Raw genomic sequence first — 19,297 nt, forward strand, 5'->3', positions numbered from 1 at the left:
ATAGGACCTGGAGGACATATCCCTGAAGAAGGAGAAAATTGAGAGAATAAGATTTGTGCTGCTTTTTTTTGGGAAAGGAAAGTAGGGAGTACTTCCCTTCATTGTGTTCCTAGGGACTGAAACTTGGTGTGAGGCAGTTCACCTTGAACTCCTTGGAAGGGTCTGGTGATGGTAAAATGAGAGAGAAGTCATCACCAGATTGAGACAGTTCTACTGGGTGGCCCCTGAAGAGGGATGACCTTCCTCTAACTGTGTTTTGAGTTCCAAGATTGGTGCAAGAAGGACTAAGGGGAGGCCAGATGGGAATGAGTTCAGAGGCAGAAGTGAGCCTCTCTGGTGCTCTGCTCTGCACTGAGTGCCTCTCACAGCACAGTTTGGTCTTTGTTTCCAGAAGTAGTGGAGGTGTTAGAGAGGATTGGGCCAGCTGTACCTCTGAAGATGGAAGAGGACATATCTACTCCCACTCATTGCTGCCTCTAGGCCGCAGCCCACACACTCTGTCCTGGAACCCATCTTGTCTCCTTTGGCAGGAATAGTGGTTGGATATGCTACACTCCTCATCCTCAGATCCTTTATCTGTGGACCCACACAGCATGTCTCCATATTCCTCTATTCCCAGATCTGTTGTTCTAAGTGATCCCAACATCCACCCAGTGGCCTATATGATCTCCAACACACAAAGCTCCTATCTCTTCCACTTCCCACGTGCCCATGCCTCGGCAATTCAGCCACCCATCATGGCCCCATGCTGGATGCTTCAAAATGGCTCCACTTCTGGATGAATGAACTCAGAAATGCCCTTTCTGAACATACCACTCATCATGTCACCTCCCTTGCTGTCTTTCTTTCCCCTGAGCTACTACAGACTAACTATGAGAAATACTAATTCCACACAATTCCTGTGCCCCTATTTGAATCCTCAACACCCCACCTCTCCCTTTGCAAACCTTATAGTCACCAAGTTGCCTAAGGGCTTTAATATTCTACCACAGCATCTATCCTCCTCTACCCTCACTGCTGGGCACTGCTCTGGCTCCAGCTGTAATGATCTCTGTCTCTGGTCCCTGTATCCGATATTTCTTTCCTCTTTATGCCTATTCCAGTTCCGTGCTTGCTTCCTGATTGACACTAGCTGCTCCCTAGCCAGGCTGGAAATGTTCATACTATGTCTCCTTTCCATTTTCCTCCCCCTTCTGATATGCATTTTATTTATACCTATATCCCCCTGGGTTGTATCATAGTGAATTGACCACATTTCTATATCTTCTATTGGAAGACAAGAACCGCTGTTACTGAACTCTAAGCATGAAAGCTAGCACCTCATGACCAAGCTCAAGAAACATAGACTTCAACCTCCCAGGACATGCGTTCCATCAGATCTGTCCCCTGGTCATTAGCCTAGCCATCACACTTGGCCTCATTCCTACCTAGATTTTTCTGGGAAGAAATGTATTCTTGCCTTCATCCTTCATCCTTTTGGTACTGATTGCTGGGGTGGTTTGTCATTCCTGGTCCACCATGGGTAAGGCAGGGATGGGAAGGGGGAGGGAAGAGGCAGCATGGATGGGGAATGTCACAGAACACTGTGTGCATGAACTGGCAGAAGTTCTGTGGGTTCACCAGCTGGCATCATGGGGGAGAGCCAGAGGGGAAGAGAGATTTTATTTTTCCCCAAAGCTGAGAAACCTGAATGCATGCAGCCATCCATATGAGTGCTAAAGGCTTAGGAAGGGAGAAATGTCAAGGTCACCTCTGCCTTGTGCCTGACCAGGGACCAGCATTGTGGAGGTGTGTGTGTGTGTGTGTGTGTGTGTGTGTGTGTTTCTGTGTGGGTGTTGCAAGCCATCAGGCATGTCTAGATAGCTAATAGCATGCTTCCACGGCAGAGCAGGGAGGAAGATCCACTAATCCGATTTGTAATTTATCTTTTGGTTTGATCCCAGTGTTTTCCTTTGTTTCTGACTTGATGCATTTATCTGAAGGCTCAGTGAGTTCACCTTGGAAAAGTCTTGCATGAATAGAAGCATTTAACTTAATAGATAAGCTCATAGGTGTGTGTGTGTGTGTGTGTGTGTGTGTGTGTGTGTGTGTGTGTGTGTGTGTGTGTGTGTGTGTGTGTGTGTGTGCATATACTTTAACCCTTAAATGAGGGCCTCCTTCCCAGGAGGCGAACTCAGTATGGTTGCTGCAGACCTGGGCTTTGTAAGGGTTTTAAACAGAAAGCAAGGGGCTAGAGATAGTTTAAAGATATTCTGGACACAGGCTGTGGTCCAGTTCACAGTTCACAGACCAGCTCACTGCTCACGATCTGACCTTTATCTTGGGGAAGCCAGAGGTAGGCATTTTGGTTGGAGATGAGGTGGAAAAGAGGTATATTTCTGGGCTCTAGTCAGTTCCCATCCCAGAGTCACAGTTCTAAGGCTCAAAGAGACTATGTGACATTGAATTCAGTGCTTCCCATAAGCCTGGCCACCACCCTTGGGAAATGCAGATTCCTGGAATCCTGCTCAAATCTCTTCAGTGTAGCTTAAGGGAGCTGTGTCACCAGTGGCTTAAGCCACACTGCTTGTGATTGCAGGTACAGGATTAGAACTCAAGTCTTCCAGCAAGGGCAATACTTCTTAAACTCTATTGACCATGTGCTCTCTTCATGACTTAGAAAAATGGCTTACATTTCTTCCTGGTCTACAACAATCTCTATTCCTTCCCTCCCTCTGTTCCTTCCTCCCTTCCTTTCTTCCTCCCTCCCTTCCTTCCTTCCTCCTTCCCTTCTTCCCTCCCTCCTTCCTTTTTTCTATCCCTTCCTTCCTCTCTTTCTTCCTTACTTTAAAAAACTTCCTAATTTTAACAGCTTTGATGGAATATGATTAACATACCATATAATTCACTCATTTAAATGTACACCAATGCTTTTAACTACATTCAGAGTGGTACAAACATCTCCATAAAATTTTAGAACATTTTCACCCTCCCCCAAAGAGAGATATATCCATAAGCAATGACTTTTTACACTGCCCTTCCCCAGTCTTGTCAGCTTTAGACAATCTATTTTTTGTCCCTACAGATTTGTCTAAGATGTTTCTGGATAGTCTATGTAAATTAAATCCTACAATATGAGTCTGTGTGACTGGCTTCTTTCACTTAATGTGTTTTCAGGATTCATCCATGTTGTAGCAGGAACCAGTACTTCATTAATTTTTATTGCAAAATGATATTTCATTGTATAGATATACCACATTTTGTTTACCTATTTATCAATCATTTCCATTTGGGGGTTAACATGAATAATGCTATTATAAAAACACTAGTATTTACATTTTTATATGGCAATATTCTTTCATGTTTTCTGGGTACGTACCTGGAAGTGAATTGCTGAATCATATGGTTACTTGAAGTTTAAACTTCTGAGAAAATGCTGGATTATTTTTCAAAGTGTCTGTAGCATTTTATATTCTCACCATTTTCCATTCTATTATTCTTTGTGTTGTAGTAAAGTTCCAGTTTCCCCGTTGATATTTGTTATGTTTTTATTATTATTATTATTACTATTATTAGTATTCTGGTAAGTGTACAGTGGAGTCTCATTGTGGGTTTACTTTATTATTTACTTTATTATTATTCACTGGAGTGAATAAAGATTATTATTTTTTGGTATTTGTTGTTTATCAATACATTTTCTTGAGAGAAACAACAATACGGAGTTTTGCCCATCTTTTGTTTATTTAGCTTTTTATATTATTAGGCCTTAAGTTCTGTATATATCCTAGGTATAAGTACTAGTCAGTTATATGATTATCAAATATTTTCTCTCAATCTTGGGTTTCTTTTAATTTTATTGATGGTATCTTTTATTTTGATGAAGACCTATTTATCTATTCTTTGTTGTTGTGGCTTGTATTTTGGAGTTCTATCTAAAAAAATATTGACTATTCCAAAGGACATGAAGACTTATTCTGATGTTTTCTTCTAAGAGTTTTGTGTCATCAGCTCTTCAAAATATTTTGAGTTAATTTTGTATATAGTATAAGATACGTTCTTCCACATTAATTGTCCTGTCACCATTCATTGAGAAGAGCATGCTTCCCCACATTGAATTGTTTTGGTGTTCTTGTTAAAAGCCAATTGACTGGGGATGTGTGGGTTTATTCCTAGGTTCTCAATCCTATTCCATCTGTCTCTATGTCTACCCTCACACAGCATTACACTCTCCTGAATACTGTCACTGTGTCATAATTTTGAAATTGGGGTATTTCTACTTTTTATGTACACCTTTCAACATACACACTTACAAAGACTGGAATGTGGCTGAGGACACAGAAGGAGAAGACCCAGGGAAGCACACAACATGGAAAATCAGCGAATCTCGTTGTTAACCTTTGTCCTGCCATACTGGATATAAAATCACCTGAATACAGTCACAGAGCTAGTTGATGTTTAAAAGAATGTAATATCCAATTCTCATATTCTTGAGGTATGAGAAATTTAGTTTGTATAGGCCAAGTCCACCACATGACCCTGGGATTTAATAACAAAGCACTCATGTACTTTCCCTCATTTGGCACTGAAGAATGAGACATGAGCCACACAAGATGATTCTGGATTATTCAGTCATGCCAGAAAGCAATGACAGTATCAGAGATGATATTCAAGGTCACATCTAAAGGACTCATGCTCTCCCTGGCTGAAGATGGAGAACTTTGAATATCGATAAGAATAATAAATAGGATGGACCTAAATGTAAATGTATCAAACATTTTTAAATTCATGATTTCATAATGTTGCTTAAAAAGTCCTAAACATTTATTCGACCATATGATTTTTTTTTTTTGGTCAGTCATGGGGCTTGAACTCTGGGCCTGGGCACTGTCCCTCAGCTCTTCAGCTCAAGGCTAGCACTCTACCACTTGAGCGATAGCGCCACTTCTGGTTTTCTGGTGGTTAATTGAAGATAAGAGTCTCATGGACTTTCCTGACTGGGCTAGCTTTGAACCGCGATCCTCAGCTCCCAGCCTCCTGAGTAGCTAAGATTACACACGTGAGCATAGGAATTTTGAGATTTCCAGGAGACCCCCCCCCCAGGTTATATCCACTTTGCCTGGTTGTTAGAACTACCCCACTCAACCTGGGTCCTTCTATCCCAGGGGCTGCATTCCAGCAGTTGCTGCTAGGTTCATCATTTTGTTATTCTGTGTCAATCTGCTTGGAGAAGGCTTGGGAGGGGGGTTGGCTATGGTAGGGGTCCACCCACCAGAGCTGCATCAAGCTCTGCCTGCAGAGTAAATAATGCCTTCCTCTGATGAGCACCACTGCTTATGCAATGACGTCACCACCACCAAAAGTCAAGACAGAATAATTCCATCACCGGGAGACCTCTCCTCAAGCTCTCTTCCTAGTTAATCTCTCCCCTGACTCTCCCTCTGCTATGCACCATTGCATCCCTTTGTTTCCAAGTCAGAATAAAGCATGCATTCACACAATCCATGGGTTTGAGGGAGGGGGGGGGGGCGACACGCTTTTTCTAACAGGGGCCTGCAGGTTTCAGGAGGTTGGAAAGGTGACTTTGCTGAAGAAATGTGGTCAATAGGCCTGAGGGGCTAGGTAGCAGCTGGGAACTACACTGCAAACCTCCAGCCCTCTCTGCTCTCCTGAGCCTCTGTTTCTTTCTGGATATAAGGAAAATATTCAGGAACATACTACCTGCACCTGCCACAGTGCTCTGGGCTAAGTGAGAGATGCCAGACTCAAAGGTTACTCACTATACGATTCCCTTTATGTGGCTTTCTAAAAAAGGCGAAACTACTGGGTCAGAAAACAGATCAATAGCTGCCAGGAACAGAGAGGTGGAGAAAGGGATTTTAACTCTGAAGGGGTACGAGAGAACATTTTGGGGAGATCTGATGGTTCTCTATCTTGATTTGTGGGTCTTCCATCATTGTCTAAGTTGGTCAAAATTGATGGCACTATATGCAAAGGGATAGATTTTATTATAGGTGAATTATAGTTCAATCAACACACACAAAAAGATATTTCAGGGCCAGCCAAATGGCTCAAGGGATGGAATGTTACGCCTAGCAAGTACAAAACCTGGAGTTCAAACCTAAAAAGAAAAAAGTGTTTCTCTCTCTCTCTCTCTCTCTGTCTCACACACACACACACACACACACACACACACACACACACACACACACACACACACACTTACACACACACACACACACACATACACAGAGATCTCAGCTGTTCCTCTCAGTTGCTGATGCAGTGACTCTTCCCTGACACCTTGTTTCCAAATCCCCACCCCCTTTCCCACTTAAAACACCAGCTTCCTACCTTAGAAAGAGGGAAAATGGATTCAGGAAAGAGGCCTTGCCCAGCCTGAGTCTTTGGCCTTAAATGAGCATTTTTGAGAATGACTTCAGAGTTAATATACCAGTGAAGCAAAGGTAGGACAAATGGGACTCAATAGAGAGCATAGAGCACTACATTATTTATTTATTTATTTATTTATTTATTTATTTATTTATTTTTGTGACTGGGACTTGAATTCCAGACCTGAGCAACTATCCCTTAGCTTTTTCACGTTCCACTTTTTGCTGGTTTAATTGGAGCCTGGAGCTGGCTGTGAACCATGGTGGTCCTCAAATCTCAGCCTCCTGAGTAGTTAGGATTATAGGCAAGAGCCCTTGATGTCAAGCTAGAATGCTACTGTCTGAAGGAGGAGTTACTGGCCTCCCACTGTGCTGTCACTGAGGCTGATGGCAAGGGCATTGATTGAGGCCATCCAAGGACACCCGGCCCTCACTGGGAGGAGAATGATGGGCTTGTCACAGGCAGAGGGGCTGCTGCCTATACTGTCAACAGAGTCCACAGCCTTTGGCTTCTGGGAAGGGCCAGGCCTCTGGGGAGGGGTCAGGTCATTGTTTGGAAGGGATTTGTAGACCCCCTGTCTGCCTTCACCAACTCCCTAGCCTGACTCAGCTCTAGTTCTAGCTAATACCCACACTGGTTTCAGAGAACACATACTACATATGAAACACAAGCTAACCCCTCTATATTAGTTCCCAGCTACTGTATGATTTTGAAATTCTTATTTTCTGAATGAAGAGATAAAAGCTCAGACAGAAGGTGTGTGACTCGGTCTCTGCAATCAAGGGCTGCTTCTCTGTGTTGTCAGCTGAAAGAAGCTAGACCTGGTTAAGGAGTCTCCATGGTTCTGTGGAAAACAGAGCAGGAGCAAACCAGACAGTTGTGTTCCAGATGGAGTTCACACCAAGCTGCAGGCCCCACACCCACCCTAGGCCCCTTCAAATTAACCAGACCTAGGCTGGGTGCCTGTGACCCATGCCTGTAATCCTAGCTGCTCAGGAGGCTGAGATCTGAGGATCTCAGTCTGAAGCTAGCCTGGGCAGTCTTTGAGTCTCTTATCTCCAATCAACTATTTCATGCCCTCACTCCCACACAAAAAAAGCCAGAAGTAGAGTTGTGGCTCAAGTGGTAGAGTGATAGTTTTGAACAAAAAGAAGCTCAGAGACAATGCCTAGGCCCTGAGTTCAAGCCCCAGGACTGGCACACACACACAAAATAAAATAACCAGACCTCTCTCTTCTGCCCTCTAACCTCTGATTGGCCAGGGAGCCTTTCCTTCAGGGTATGAAAGTCTGGGACAGATCCTAGAAACCCCTTTGCAGATTCTAAAGGGCTGGACACAGGGGAAAGAGTTGATGGCAGGCATCAAAACACCACACATTCCCATGAGCGCTCTTGCTGAGGTGAGCAGGTTTCTGGAACATACATTGGGCAGAGCCCTGTGGGTCCAGGCAGGCCTGTACCCATCTGATGGAGGCCTTTGTTTGCAGATGTTGCCTGCTCGGAGAAAGTCCTAGGATCATAGACACTATGGGAGGTACCGATGGCTCCTCAGGAACTGGGACTGATAAACAATTGGAAGCTGGCACATACACCTGTTTGACTAAATATCCCCAAGAGGGGAAAGGGTGGGGGGGGGGGGGCAGTCAGGGAAGCTTTTGGACATCCTCAGAGGATATAGCTCTTAGAGTTCAGTAGTACCTCCAAGGCCCTACTTTATCTTAGGCCTAACGGCAGATCTCAGTCCTTGGTCTGTAGAATTGCGAGCATGCAGTGACAGCTTGATAGATGAAGATACTGGAAATAAACCAGATGGCTGGCTAGGGAGGAGGGGCTACAGGTTCCCTGGAGGGGTTGGCTGTGACCGAGAAGGACAGGAAAGCATGGCTCTTGTGTTGGGGCCAGGATCTGATGGTGGGCCCCACTGAGTATGGAGATCCCCATCAGAGATGAGTGTGACCTTGATCTTGACCTGGATGGCAGAAAATACACGTCAAGGAGACAGGTGGCCCTGGGGTAAAGAGACGTGTTGGTTCCCATCCAGATGTGATTGAAGACCTCTGCCTACATCTGAGAGATCTTTTTTTTTTTTACCTTGGGGAGTGAAAATTCTGTCACTGAAACATGTAGTTGGGTGCCAGCCCTGCCATCAGCCGATGGTCCTTTTGACTTTGTTCTCATTCTCCTCTCATCAGCCCGACTCTGAGTCCTGCTGCTTCGACATTAGCAGAGAATGAGATTGTCACTCAGGAAGCCAAGACTCCCCGTAAGGAGCACCGGCTGTAGGCTTTACACTTCAATCTTGGGGACTTTATTCAAAAGGGTTTCAAAGCAGTCAGTGGGTTTTCACCTGAGCTCAGTGGGACACGGAGATCATGCAGCCAAAGACCCCCTGACAGCCCTTCAGGGCCTTTGGTCTTTGGGTGACACTGCTGATCTGGCTTTTCTGAGCCATTTGGCATCCTTAGGAGAGAGAAACAGTTGTCCACCCACCTCTCTGTTATAATAGGGCAACAGGGCAGGAAGCAGTAGGGGAGTGGTAGAATTTTTTTTTTTTCCTGCTCCACCAGGAGTCCTCAAACCAAAGAGTCACACAGAGCTGGCTGGGTTGTAGTGGATTCAAGTCATTTATTATTAGATTGTTATTAGCATGTTTGGTTCTGGGTTTCAATTTCCCCAATAATTCCAGAAAAATAAACTAATGAGAACCACATGCACTATGAGAAGACCATTCTGACGTGTCCGTGATCATGCGGTGAGTGGGCATAGGATATGGGTCAGGAGTCCGCCTTGTGAACAGGGCCTCCCCTCCCCCACACAGCCGACAGCAGCTGCCACTGAGCCTCACTGGGGCTGGGGAGAGGGCTGAGTCTCTGTCATTTGGACCCTGTGCATTGAGGGCCCTGGGCCCCTTATTGCTACATTTGCTACTTTATGGCCCCTGGCTCTTGTCCAGGGGATGTCTTATCACTGGGTGGCACTAATGAGTAGGTTGCTGGCTTCTGCTGTTGCCATGGATACGTGAGCACAGGTCTCTCTTCAGAGGGTCCTGTGGTGAGTTATGAGTTATTTATTTGGCCACTGTTTGATTATTCCATAGTCCATATTCATCTCAGCCAGATTTCTCTTCTTCCCTCAGCCTAGATTTTCCCAGATCTCCTGGAACTTACTGGAATACCTCTCCCCCTCTCCCCCCAATACATTGCGCATGGCCTAAAGACCAGCAAACTTCCATCCTTCCCACCTTCTGGGAAGGTGTCTTGGTGGTGGCTTTTGAAGCGCGTGCATGTAAAGCTGAGTGGGAGGGGTCAACTTCCACAATGAGCAGAGGAGCAGGTTCCTGGTTCTGCGTCCTGTTGGTGAGGTAGTTTGAACATACCAGGAATCCTGCCAGGGAAGAACCCCAGAGTGTGTCCCCAAGTGTTCAGCTAATCCACACAGAAACTTAAAAGTTACAAGAGGCCCCTCTGGGGGTGCTGGCCTGTTACTTAGCAATTCAGCAGTGGGGAGCTTGGAATAAAGTCTCAGCCAACTGCACGGGCAGCTGGGACCCACTTTAGTCCTGGGGTACAACAATGCCTTCTCAGGAAAGCAAAGCTGATATTGAACTTTCTAGAAAATCAGGAGGCTTCTCTTCAGCTCAGAGAATTTGAGCTGTCTGGGTGCTATTAGGCGACCTGCCAGTTGTATTATTTTCTCACACATGGAAAACTTATTTCAGCCAAGTGCCCTGTGGCTGGTATAGGCCTCACCTAGGAGGGAGGGTTTGGTGGTTGCCTTCTAAGGCTTCCCTGGTGCTTTGGCTATGACACTGCCAAAATGATTCCTGCCCTGTGAGTCCTCAGGAGGAGGCATTTGGGGCCCAGAGACCATACTTAGGGGAGTATCCTCTTGACCCCCTCTCCCTCCCCCCTACCTCCCACCCCATGGCAGGGAGGGAGGATAGAAGAATCTGTTCTGCTAAAGAGCTGTCTTCAAACTTCCTATCTCATCTGCAGTTTTAGATCAGGCCAGTGGGGAGCTGGCCAAGTCCCAATTTTCTGAATCTTTGCATTACAGGGTCTTCATGGTAGATGGAACAACTTGGTCAGGGCCACCTTGTTCTACTTCATTTTTTGCAGCGCCTGGCTTGATCTACTAAGGAACAGATAGTTGTGGACACATGACTGAGCTTGTCTCTGTTACGGGCTGCAGATGAGGGGATTATTGCTCTGAGTTTGAATCCATGTGATGTTTCGTTACTTCTTTTGAGCCTGCTGACCCTGCCCTCCTCTCTGGATGTCTTAAGAGATGTTTGGAGGCCTTTAGCCTAGTCTACCTCAGGGCCTCAGGCTACCTGACTCAGGCAGGCTCTCTGAGGAGCTCCAAGGTAAGGCCCATTCTCAAGCCAGCATAGATGAGGAGCAGCCAAGAACTTAGGGGAGAATGAGGCATTGTCATGGCCAGGTTTTGTGTACAGCCTGGTTTAGAATGCTATCTGCATCTGGTGAGAGAGTCAGAAGGCATCTATGCCCCTTGCCATGAATAACATAGGTCATGGCGGTGCCTTCTATTTGAGAACACCCTTGTCACATGCCCAGTGTCTCCAGTCAGGGGCTCCTTGCCAGAGAAAGGAGAAGGCCTTCTTTGAGCAATGTTGGTTGTAGATAAACTTGGGCTACAATTTTGTTCTAAAATGAAAGGTTGTATGGAATGGAAGGGAATTTAAAAAAAAAAGGGAAAAGGAAAAGGGGAGTCAAAAGACCCTAGGGAGTGTCTACAAAGTGTCAGGGGAGTGTCTACAAAGTGTCAGGGGCTGTGTGTCCACCAAAAATTGGTTGTCTTTGGAGACATTCTCTAGTTTCCACTAGGAACTATGAAATATAGTGTCAATAATGCACGAAGAAACAACTATAATGATTTTCTCCCCGTAGTGGCTCCCTTGTAAGGGATGAGAGGAGAGGCTGGTAGGCACAGACAGGACTCAGAAATGGGTATTGGAAGATGGGCCATTTGAAGCACCCAGGAAGCCAGGTCTGCAAACAAACATTTGAGCCTTTGGTCACCAGCTGGTAAATTTGCCCGCATGGGTAAAGAAACACCATGGATCACTTGTTTCCTTCTCGGTGCTCTGTTTATACACTCCCAAGGGAGATTGTTCACCTGTGGCCAAAATAGATCAAAGGAAGATCATCGTAGCAGGTGGGAAAGGGGTATGAGTGTCTGAATTCAACAACAATTCTGTCCTAGGGGCTTCTGGGTATCACAGTAACAACGACAATAATGACAGTATCAGCTACCATTTGCTAAGCACCTACTACGTGTCTGGCAACTCACTTGGTGCTTTACATATATGACCTCACAACCAAGTTGGCAAATAGTCATTTTGACACTTGCATACACACACACACAGAGGGAACATGAGGGATTTTTCTGCAAGGTTTGAGTCCTCGTAGATGATAAGCTTTGCTTAATGGGGTGCTTCAGCTGAGTCCTCAGATCAAAACTGCGAATGGAACCTTGTGACCCTGGCATTGGCACATTCTCCCCTCTCCCCCAGCTGCAGGCACAGTGGGCACAGAAAGGGCCTGGCTGTGCCTGGAAGGATGCCAATGTTGGGGAGGGGGGGAAGGAGGGTACAGCCAGCTCTGCGATCTGTGATGCAGCCACATCCCCCGCAGTGGGGCTGCCGGAGGGGAGAATCCCAATGGCCTTGTGTTCGTGGCCCTGTTTATTTTGAGTAAAACAAGAGGAACAAATCAAAAACTAGAATAGGAAGAAAGGATAGCTTTTAGAAAGATGGTCATCAGCTGCTAAAAAGGCATGCTGTCACCTATCCTCATGTATCCTTAAGTGCACATTTGACAGGACCCAAGGTGGCCAGCAGGTCTGTGGGGACTTCTTCAAAACTTGTTCTCCAAGGGGGTGGAAAGAGCTGGAGGTGACGTTTCCTTAGTGCTGAAGATGTGATTTGGACATTTCACCCGAAAGCATTGCTGGCACTGGCCGGTTATACCTGCATGGTCATGGGGGGGGGGGGCTGCGGGGGAGAGGATGGCGGTCGGGACATGGTGGCTCAATTTATGATGTGCACTGCGTGTCCATCAGAGAGAGGGCAGGCAGGTGATGCATAATACTGCATGTGTCAAGGACCCCACCCTCCCTCTTGAGTTTGCCCAAAGGCATGATTTCCCCCAGATGGCCTGAGGAATGAGGATCATAAGAATGTATTCTCAAGTGACAGTCACATAGGAACCCCAGGAGATGATCTGGCTCCAGATCCAGTCAGAAAGGAGGCCTTTGAGAGAAAGAGCATTGGTGCTCAACTGGACAAGGAAGAGATCCTGGCGATAGGGACCTCTCCAGGCTGCCCAGCGCAGTGGACTCTCTTTCTGGTCTCTCCGTTCACCCACCGTGGCCCCCACCTTTGCCCTCCACGCCCCTCACTCTTTCTCCTTCACAGTGACCAAATCTCCCCGCAAGGAAGCTCTGTCTGCCGATGTAGAACGTCGCCGGCCACCCGGATTCTCTGAAGGCCCAGGCCCCGGCCCTGCGGTGGGGACGGTCAGGAGGACTGCATCAGGCCGGTGAGGCGCTTGCCCGCCAGCGACTTTCCCTGCAGAGAGACAGCCGACAGAAGCACACACGGGCATGCGCACACGCACACACACACACACACACACACACACACACACACACACACACACACACACACACACACACACACACACAGAGGGACAGAGACAGAGAGCCAGACAGGTGAATTAATTGTTGCATGGAACATAAAAGGTCAAATGACCAACCAACCCAATGACCAGCTTCACATGGGATCTCTTGGTATAAAGCACTAATGGAGGACTGTTGGAGAAGCCAGATCTGCAGGACCTGTACCCCATGTTGGGGTGGGGTGGGGTGATGGTATGTTTCTGCAATTCGTTTTTGGAGTATAGAAGTTTTACTTACCCAAAGCCGGGCATTTAAACCCTCAGAGCATCTCTTAAAGCCATAGGCTGTTCCTAAACATATTTTTCCATGGGTTGGGGAAAAATAGGTGGGTTGTGGAGTATTGAGGTCAGAGATGATAGGTTGATCCAAATAGATGGGTGACTAAGGATCTGGGGGATTAGAAACCAAGGGATTAATTCAGTCTTGGGAATGCTGAAGGACCTGTGAGTCCTGCTTGATAGTCACACAGGCTTTGGGTCCTCTAGGTGACAGTTGCAGGGTCTGTGAAAGTAACAGGGACATTTGTTGAAGCCCAAGTCTCTAGAGGCCCCAGAGACATGCCCTCTTGCTGTTCCTCATGCTTTTTACTCCCTTGGCCTTCAGAGGCCAAGTTTGATGACTCCATGCTAGGAAGTCTACAAGCTCTTTACTTACAACCAATGTGGCTATTCTTAGTTTTTAAGATCCTACTATAAGTAGGCCCAAGAGGCCCAGGCATGAGACGCAGAGGTCCTAGGCAAGTCCAGTCATCTACATACCCTGGAGAGGTGGTTGAGGGGCCTCTGATCTGGGAGTGGAGTCAAGATTAGACAAAGGGGTAAGGGAGGGGGAAGATGAATGAGGCTCAGTAGTTCCGCTTGTTTTCCTGACAGAGGCTGTACCTATTTTTTGCTCACTCTTTTAGAAATCCATATGCTTGGGCAAGGGTCTAGAGAGAGTGTGGCTGGGCCCAGGCGGATTGATCATTGTGTCTGGGAAAACACTCAAACCCATCGTGCTATTGACAGCAGGTCAGTGACACCATTGCCATCTGTAAAGGTAGCAGATGATCTCCCTGCAGCAAAGGACTATGGGGATTGGAGTGAGAATGCAAGGGCCCGCAGTTCCTCACGTTCATTTCCAAGTGAGTGTGGGCTCCTCTTGTTTACTAGGCTTGGCTGTGTGTAAGTTGGATGTAATTAAAAAAATTGATCTGGTTTGTAAACCTTGCTAGGGTACTCAATAAACCCGCTGATTGATGAATTGATGGATAAAGGGTATCTAATAAATGAGCAACACAGGCTTGGGTTTAGTTAGATGTAGGACAATTGTGTCATTTGGCTTAGATCCCCATGGAGGGATATGGCCAGTCTGACTAAGGTTTCTGATGGCCTGGATGGGGCTTGTCTAGAAAAAGAATTCCTTTAAGGAGCTCTTGGAAAGTCTGTATCTACCTCCCTGCCTTTTCCCCTTTCTTTTCATTTCCTAGTCCACTAGTAAGACAAAACATTTTCATTAAGCCCCTTATGTTTAAAAAAAAATACATGCACACACACAAATCTCCCCACCAACAACCTTATCTGAATCTTCAAATTTTCTTGGCCTGCAGCAAGGTATGTTACACTAGACTAAGAATTTTTAAATCAGATTTTTTTTTTAAGTCCTAGAGGGTTCCTGAATCAGTCTTTGAGACTTACTGAACAGGGTGGCCAACTCATTTGTTTAGATCATGGTAGGTGCCTTAGTAGCTCTTAGAAAACAGAAGCTAGCCTTCAAGTCTTCCCTACCAGTTCTAGATTTTGTCTCAAATCCCTAGCCATCATTCTCCCAACCATCTAAAGTTCTTCTTAGGTATAATGTGAAACATTTGTCATTTCATTGGGTCATTTGGGACTGTACCTTCTCAGTAAAGGCCTGAAGGCAGGAAGCATGGGATTGTGTGTGTGTGTGTGTGTGTGTGTGTGAGAGAGAGAGAGAGAGAGAGAGAGAGAGAGAGAGAGAGAGAGAGAGAGAGAGAGAGAGAGAGAGAGAGAGAGAGAGAGAGAGAGAGAGAGAGAGAGTGCTTGTGTACGGTGGGGTTTCCAGAGCAATATGAGTCTAGGAGTCTTCTGCTGTGGGAGTTTCGTCTCCTCTCTCACTCACATCTACTCCTGCTTCCATGAAAGGCACAAAAGAATCATGCTTTCACCCTGGGCACTGCCTGTTGCTAGTCATTATATACCTAATACCAGCTCCTCCTTTTCCTTCCACTCCTCCCCCACCAGGGCCACACATTACACATTGTGTACCAAAATATCTATGTTCTGGGTTGCTATATGAGGCAACTTAGCAGATATGGAAAAAATTTATTTAGCAGATATGAAAAAAAAATCACAGAACCTGAATAAGAAACTGTTGTCAAGGTGTATGTTAAAAACCCAGAGACAAAGAAGGAAAGGTTTACCAATTGACCAAATCCTCATTACAGCTTTCTCCTCATTAGTGAAGTCACTTTGGCTGTAGACAAGTGGTAGTTTGGAGGAGGTTGGAGATTTTATTTTTGGAGGATTGTTTTAGGTGATTTTGGCCCTAAGGCACCCCCACCTTCAGCTCCTCCCAGCTTTACAGAAAAAAACCAAAAACAAAAAACAAAAAAACCCAGGCTGGGCCTGGAGTCACTAATTAATCTCCTCCTGCAGAGCCCCAGCCCTCAGCCTTCACAGACCTGTGGCCAGACTGCAAGTGTCTGCTCCCCGTCCTGCTTTCTTCCTGTAGCTTTCATTTTCTGGGACTTTAGGGCAGGAGAAAGCAGCTGACCAGCCTGGGGCTACTCCTGGGATCCTTCCCAACCTCATGACCTTCCAGGTGGTGTTCTTGGCTTTAAAAAAAATCTCTTTCCCCACTGCTGAGCTCATACATTTACCAAATGCCAGTTCTGCTGCTAAAGATGGAGGTCATAGAGGTTCAGGATGGCTGTGGAAGCAGCTCAGCCCAGCTGCAATCCAACTGCAACACCATGACCTCCTGGGTGAGGGAGGGAGGGCTGGGCTGGGCTGGAAGATGGTTAATCACTCGGGACACAGGCATGGCTAGATGCCTGGCCTAGGGCTTTGGGGAAGAGATCCTGCAAACCCACTGGCTCAGCAGCAGCCTGCCTTCCGAGGAGCTGAGGCTCCTGCGGCGTTCAGGGATCAAAGTGAAATCTCAGAGCAGATACAACTTGTGCTTAGAGATGAGCTGCCCCAAAGGATATGACCCATGGGCTTGCAGGCAGCTCTCTTGCCTGGAGACAAGAGAGTTCCCACCTGCATCCTCTCTTCCTGTCTCCTGCCATCCCTGGCTCCAGTTGAATGATTTGGATGGAAGCCCTCAGTAAAGGGAGTGGTCATTCCTGTGCTTGGCACTCGCCTTGTCAGAGTTGGTTTTTCTTTTCTTTTCTTTTTTTTTCCCCAGCATGCAAATGTGTGATGTTCCTCAGTGCTGGTCAGCTAGGAACAGACCAAAGTGCCAAGGAATAGAAGCCAGCTCAGCCCAAGGCCTTGGCATAGCTGAGTGAAGCAGCTGAGGTAGTTGAAAATGCTATTAGCAGACAGCCTTTGTCCAAGTGGAAAAATATACTGTGATTAAGAACTGAGCTGTAGAAGGTACATTCCAGACACCAAAGCTTTGCATACAGACAAAGCGCTTTTCACCTTCAAGACATTTGGCCAACTGTAATCCATTAGAAGTTGAGATCCTGCAATTTCACGGGCCAAGGGCTGAGTGCTGGCTTCACAAACACCCACACATTCAATTCCCACCCTCCACTCTGACTGATCACTTCAAACTCTGAGGTCATCTTGATGACTAGAAGCCTGGAAGAAGGTGCTGATGGAATCCTTTGTTTCTAGAAGGAAACACACAAAAGGAATTGCTTCCTTTTGTGCAGTGCTTTAGGAAAAGTCGACATGCCGCTGGTCATGCTGTGGGTCTGTGCATTGCACTTCCAGATATTAATCAACCAAGCATGCACGATCTGGGTTACCAAGGGCTTTTGCCACTTACTTACCTGGGAGACTGATGCTAAACTCATTGGCTGAGAGGAAGGCTGTGGCTCCAAAAAAATAAACGAGCCCTGGGGTGGGAGTGGGGGGTTTGATTGCATGCTGGAGACAGCAGAGCCAAATGCTAGGGGCTCAGGGAAGACCCTGAGGGACTAAAGATATTTGAGGTGCTAGTGGGATTTTCTTTCTGATTTTCCCAGATAGCATACAGATAAAAGCATAGCTCTGGAGGGCATTAAGTCCAACTCTAGGCTGCTATGGAGATAGAAATTAACTGTGGTTGCCTCTGGGAATAGTTTGGGAAGGAACATGAGGGAACTTTCTAGAGTGGTGGGGATAGCTTACACAGGTGTATATGTTGGTCAAATTTGTTGAATCATCTATGTCAGATCTGTACATTTCACCCTATATAATTAGGCCTTGAAAGAGACCAAGACTGGGGGCGGGGCATCTCCCACTCCTTAGGGGTTTTCAGACTCTGGGTCCCATCTTTTCCTGTGGATAACTTCAATGCTTCCTCTCCTCCCTGGGAGAAACCCAGAGCCCACTACTAGGGGAACTGGAACTTTCCACAGGACTTACAGATGAACATGGAACACTATTTTTAGCTTCCATTGACCCAAACCAATCTCTTTGATGAGATACACAGGCATTTTTCACTTTTGCTAATGAAGAAAAAAAAAGTGGTTTCCTGAGCCAGGGGCTAGTAGCTCACATCTGTAATCCTAGCTACTCAGGAGGCTGAGATCTGAGGATCACAGTTCCAAACCATCTTGGGCAGAAAAGTCTGTGAGACTCTTGTCATCACTAAACTACCAAGAAAACCCAGAAGTATGGAACTGTGGCTCAAGTGGTAGAGTGCTACCCTTGAGCAAAAAAGGTTAGGGACAGAGACCAGTCTCTGAGTTCAAGCCCCAGGATTGGCACACACAAAAAAGCAGTTTCCTGAATAGGGTTCACAAAATTACTCTACTTGACAAGAAGTGGGAACCCTCAGAAATATACTGTTCTTAGCTGGGCACTGGTGGCTTATGCCTGTAATCCTAGCTACTCAGGAGGCTGAGATATGAGGATCATGATTGGAAGCCAGCCTGGGTAGGAAAGTCCATGAAACTCTTATCTCCAATTAACCATCAGAAAACTAGAAGCAATGCTATGGCTCAGAGTGATAGAACACTAGCCATGAGCCCAAGAAGCTCAGGGACAATGTTCAGGATCTGATTGGCACAACAAAACAAAAACAAAAGAAAAACCACAAAAAAACCCCACACAACAAAAGGAAGAGGAGCTGTGGCTCAAAGTGGTAGAGCACTAGCCTTTTTAGCAAAAGAGCTCAGGTGCCTAGGCCCTGATTTCAAGCCCCGCCACCACCACCACCAACAAAAAAGAACCCCCCCCCAAAAAAAAACCCACAGAAATTCACTGTCCTTCCAAAAGAGTTTGAAGGTCCCTGGTGCTCAGGTTCATAGAAGATGTATATTTATGAGATTGCTGGCCCAAGAGAGGGAGTTGTCAATAAGAGCAGTCAGGAATTCAGGATCAGAGTAGAAAGGTAAGGTGTCCTGATGAGAGTCCAAGATTGGGGGTGCAGAAATGGAGAATATGCCTAAGTCATCAGGTGACATCTAGGGAGTTGTTCCTTTTCCACTGAGCAAGGCAAAGGAATGATTTTAATAGGGAGTCAGTGTTGTGTGAGAGTAAGGAGACAGTGATACCTGTTTGGGATGGTTTAGGGGTGTTAAGAACTCTGGTAGGAGGTGGTAGGAAGTTAAAATAGAGTGGCTTAAAGCACTTTCTACTCTCCACTGCTTATCACATGAGAGGGGAAACTCAAGTAATGGGTTGAGTTAAAGACTATACAGCACTAATCTGAAGGAGAGCCAGGCAAGCACACCTTCAGAAGGAAGAGAGAATATTCTGGCTCTCACCCTTTGGCAGGGAGTTGGGGCAGGAGCCCTGTGGCAAAATGCATTTTCTGTATTCCTCTTGGGGGCTTGAACAAACTTTCTGATCTCTCTCAGGAGCTGAGGGCATTTTATTAGGTTTTAAAATATTCTCTTTATTCAAGTGTTTTTCTAAGAAGACATACCACAAACACAAAACAACAACCAATTTTTAAAAAATCACAAGAGATAGGTGAAACTAATAACAAAAAAATTCACCGGCTAAAAAAATTAATATACACTAAATGGGCTCAGACCTAAATCTGTTTAAAAAATAAAGAA

General features: G+C 46.1%; 1 protein-coding gene across 6 annotated transcripts in view; it reads right to left on the reverse strand.

The window, feature by feature from the left end:
* Positions 1 to 8,974: 8,974 nt before the first annotated feature.
* Rgs6 (regulator of G protein signaling 6) overlaps positions 8,975 to 19,297 on the reverse strand; it is a 491,090-nt gene continuing 480,767 nt past the window's right edge. For 5 of the 6 annotated variants that reach the window (XM_070030921.1, XM_070030920.1, XM_070030918.1 and 2 more), the window contains one exon: positions 8,975 to 12,961. In XM_070030921.1, coding sequence (XP_069887022.1) covers positions 12,789 to 12,961 — 173 coding nt within the window. In that variant the 3' untranslated portion in view covers positions 8,975 to 12,788. The remainder of the gene's footprint in view (positions 12,962 to 19,297) is intronic. The other variant, XM_070030922.1, reaches the window with a different exon arrangement.

The sequence above is a fragment of the Dipodomys merriami genome, unplaced genomic scaffold (genome assembly GCF_024711535.1).
Source record: "Dipodomys merriami isolate MVZ:Mamm:240054 unplaced genomic scaffold, mDipMer1.0.p SCAF_1, whole genome shotgun sequence".
In the NCBI taxonomy this organism is placed as follows: Eukaryota; Metazoa; Chordata; class Mammalia; order Rodentia; family Heteromyidae; genus Dipodomys; species Dipodomys merriami.